Raw genomic sequence first — 3,058 nt, 5'->3', positions numbered from 1 at the left:
CAGGCAGCCACCATTTCGTGCTGCCTCCCGTTGACACCCTGCGCTATACAAGAACCAGCCTTCTCACAGACGAGCCTGAGCCCTGCCTCAGACAGCAATGCGCCGAACTGTGAAGCATTTCTTTATTTTTCTAGCCCCAGGGGTCTCAAAGGCCAACTGTCACTTACAATGGCTGTTGCTTCCGTTCTGCCAGTCTATTATATTGCCAAGAGTGAGAGCTCAAGCACCACAGAGAGTTTATTTTGCAATAAGCTACATTCTGTTGTGCTTCATTTTGGGGATAAACTGATGCAATGCAGAGTTCTTTGAATCTGCCACAAACACAGGGAAAGATAAGTTGTCTTAATCGATTAGTCCGCCGCTGCTGGTAGACTGAGTCACCTTAATGTGTGAGATAACAAGTAGGTATCTACCCCATTCCAACACTTTAAAAATCATGGGGCAGCGGGTGGAGTGATGGGGGAGGGCATTTGCCCTCGTCCTGCATCAGACGAGGGTGCCGTCTGCCCCACTTGCCGTCTTTGATGATGATTAAAAATGTATACAAAAGGCACAAGAAATCAGGGCACTGAACTTGGACGTTTGTCAGTCCAGCATTGGCTTAGCTTCTGCTGTGGCTGAATCTGTTTTGGTTTAGTTCCTGTTCAGCCCAGTAACAGTTTTTTAATCCGATTAGGAAATTATTTCAATGATGTTAATGTCACATTAAGCATATAAACTTAGATAAACATGCTGAAAGATAACCTTTATGTGAACCGTTATGATGAAAGCTAGCAGTTTAAGCAGTTGATAGTCAATTAAAGAGATCTACCTAACACACAAAGTAATTTCAGATAATGCTGTACACATTATCACAGTTAATACAAGGAAAAACCGATGGATAAACCAATACGTACATATTTTTTCAGCCCTTTTAAAAAGGGCATTAGTATGTTGGGAGGTTACAGAAGATGACAACTGGGACAGCATTTTGCAAAGGCATGGTTAGCTTCTGTTTTGCTCTGCACTGGAGTATGTTTCTCTAGGATGAGCTGGACAAGTGCAAGGACGGGTCGGTGCCAGAACTGGGAATTCTTCAGCAGAACAGTTTCCTACTGATGGAGTCAGTTGCTATGGTAACTGTGTACGTGTGTTCTGAAGTGTCCCATATGTAACGGGTTCAGATTCTAGATGCCAGGTTTGTACTCAAACAGATGAATTTTGCGGGGGAGAAAAAAACATTAGAAGTCCAAACAGGAGTGGGAGTTCCAGTAAAACTCTATTTGCTGTTACATTGTTGTGGACAAATTTTCAACTACTAACAGTGTAATTACTCTTGCAAAATATATGAGCCCACTTGGAGTCTGCAAGCCAGGAACCAAGTTTGTTCACATTCATATTTTCAAAGCAAATTAGATTCTGATAACTAAACTCATAACTGATTTTGCAAACTAACCATGTCTGTCTTTGCTTTGCTAGTCCTACATCTAAAGAATTATTATTACAATAATAATAGTGATGGGAAATTAGAGCGTTCAGTTTGATATTTGCTCATTATTTGTTTATGGTGGCAGTGCCTCAAGTCTCCAGTCATGAATGGACCCCTTTGTGCTTAGCACATGTAGAATTTACCCGTGAAGGCTCCAAGCCTGCAGGCATTTGCAGACGTGCTTTTTTTTTTTTTTTGCACACAAAACATGAAAAAATAATGTGATTGGAACAGTGACCATCTTTCTGTTTCTATCACACAGGTCCCTATCAGAAAGCCATACTTTATACTCATCTATGAGCATGGTTTCTATACCTTTCCCCCAACTAATAAATAGTTATTATCTGAGATTTAACCATAATTGGCAATTTGATCAAGGTCACACTTTAAATTAAAACAATGTATGCAATGTGTACTGGAACTCCAGTACCCCCAGTTTAATAAGATATTATGAACCCTCCAATTACTGCTTAAGAATTGAAGACAACATAGGATTTTACAAATTGGGGATGATGGTGATTCCTTTGGGTCTGGTGAGAATCTCTACTCTTACAAGCTAAACATATATTTACAGTATACCCACTGTAAGGGTCTCCACTGTTAACTGAATTAAATTTTAACAGGATTTACTTGCCACTATGAATTCTTTAAAAGAAGACAACTGTATAGTTAAATCTTAACACAGAAGACCTGATTCCATATTAAAAAGATCATATATGCTATAACAAAAAATGATAAATGAGAAATTAGGATGAGTTTATTTTGCTGTTCATTCTAAAATTTTCATTGCAATCCCAGCTTCCTCTCAATTAAACTGTTTTGCTTTTTCTATCCTGTATCAATAACATAATGCCATTTCCCTACCTCGACAGAGAAGCCTGGTACATTTTTAAAACGTATTTTATTCAACTCTACAGTTCTAATGTATAAACTTCTTTTTTCATTGTTTAGTTGCAAAAAAAAATTTCCTTCTACAAAAATCAATGTTTGCATTCTGAAAATGACTCTGTGGTACTTAGCGACCTGGAAACAGAACTGTATATATAAAACCTTTTTCTCTCTTCATTCTGCTGAACTAATAAAAGCTGTTCTCTCCAGACAAACTTTATTTTCCTTATATACTTAGATATTAGCTTTACAGATACAGCAACACTACAAAGAAAGTAGTATTCAGCACTAAGAAAGTAAAATATGGACCTAGAATATGTTACGCCTCTTAGTTTTGATACCATTATTAAAGTATTACTGCTGGAAGGACTTTAATTTGTACAATAAAAAGGAACCCAGTATAAAGAAGCAGAGGAAAAAGAGTAGAAAGAAAGTCTTTCACATGTACCTAGCTGATCCGCCAGATGTTTCCCCTTCTCCACAGGAACAATTCTTTCATCCTCCATGTCACATTTGTTTCCAACCAGGATCACTTGTGCATTGTCCCAGGAGTAAGTCTTGATTTGTGTGGCCCTACAGCAGGTCAAAAAATATGGCTACCTTTCATCAGCCGTGCCAAAATACAATCATATATTAAGCATGAAAACAAGTGCCATTAACGACAATATCAACATCTCAAGACATTTGTCTTTTAACCAACAT

The 3,058-nt window shown here is 38.0% G+C and overlaps 1 protein-coding gene across 1 annotated transcript in view; it reads right to left on the bottom strand.

The window, feature by feature from the left end:
• LOC104627779 (ras-related protein Rab-3B-like) overlaps nt 1-3,058 on the bottom strand; it is a 46,200-nt gene that overhangs the window by 1,275 nt on the left and 41,867 nt on the right. Inside the window, exon 3 of the mRNA XM_010296151.1 lies at nt 2,805-2,929. Within this exon, the coding sequence (XP_010294453.1) occupies nt 2,805-2,929 (125 nt within the window). The remainder of the gene's footprint in view (nt 1-2,804; nt 2,930-3,058) is intronic.

The sequence above is a fragment of the Phaethon lepturus genome, unplaced genomic scaffold, assembly GCF_000687285.1.
Source record: "Phaethon lepturus isolate BGI_N335 unplaced genomic scaffold, ASM68728v1 scaffold12581, whole genome shotgun sequence".
Classification (NCBI taxonomy): domain Eukaryota; kingdom Metazoa; phylum Chordata; class Aves; order Phaethontiformes; family Phaethontidae; genus Phaethon; species Phaethon lepturus.
Note: the sequence above shows the minus strand (reverse complement) of the source record. Positions and strands in the feature narration are given on the sequence as shown.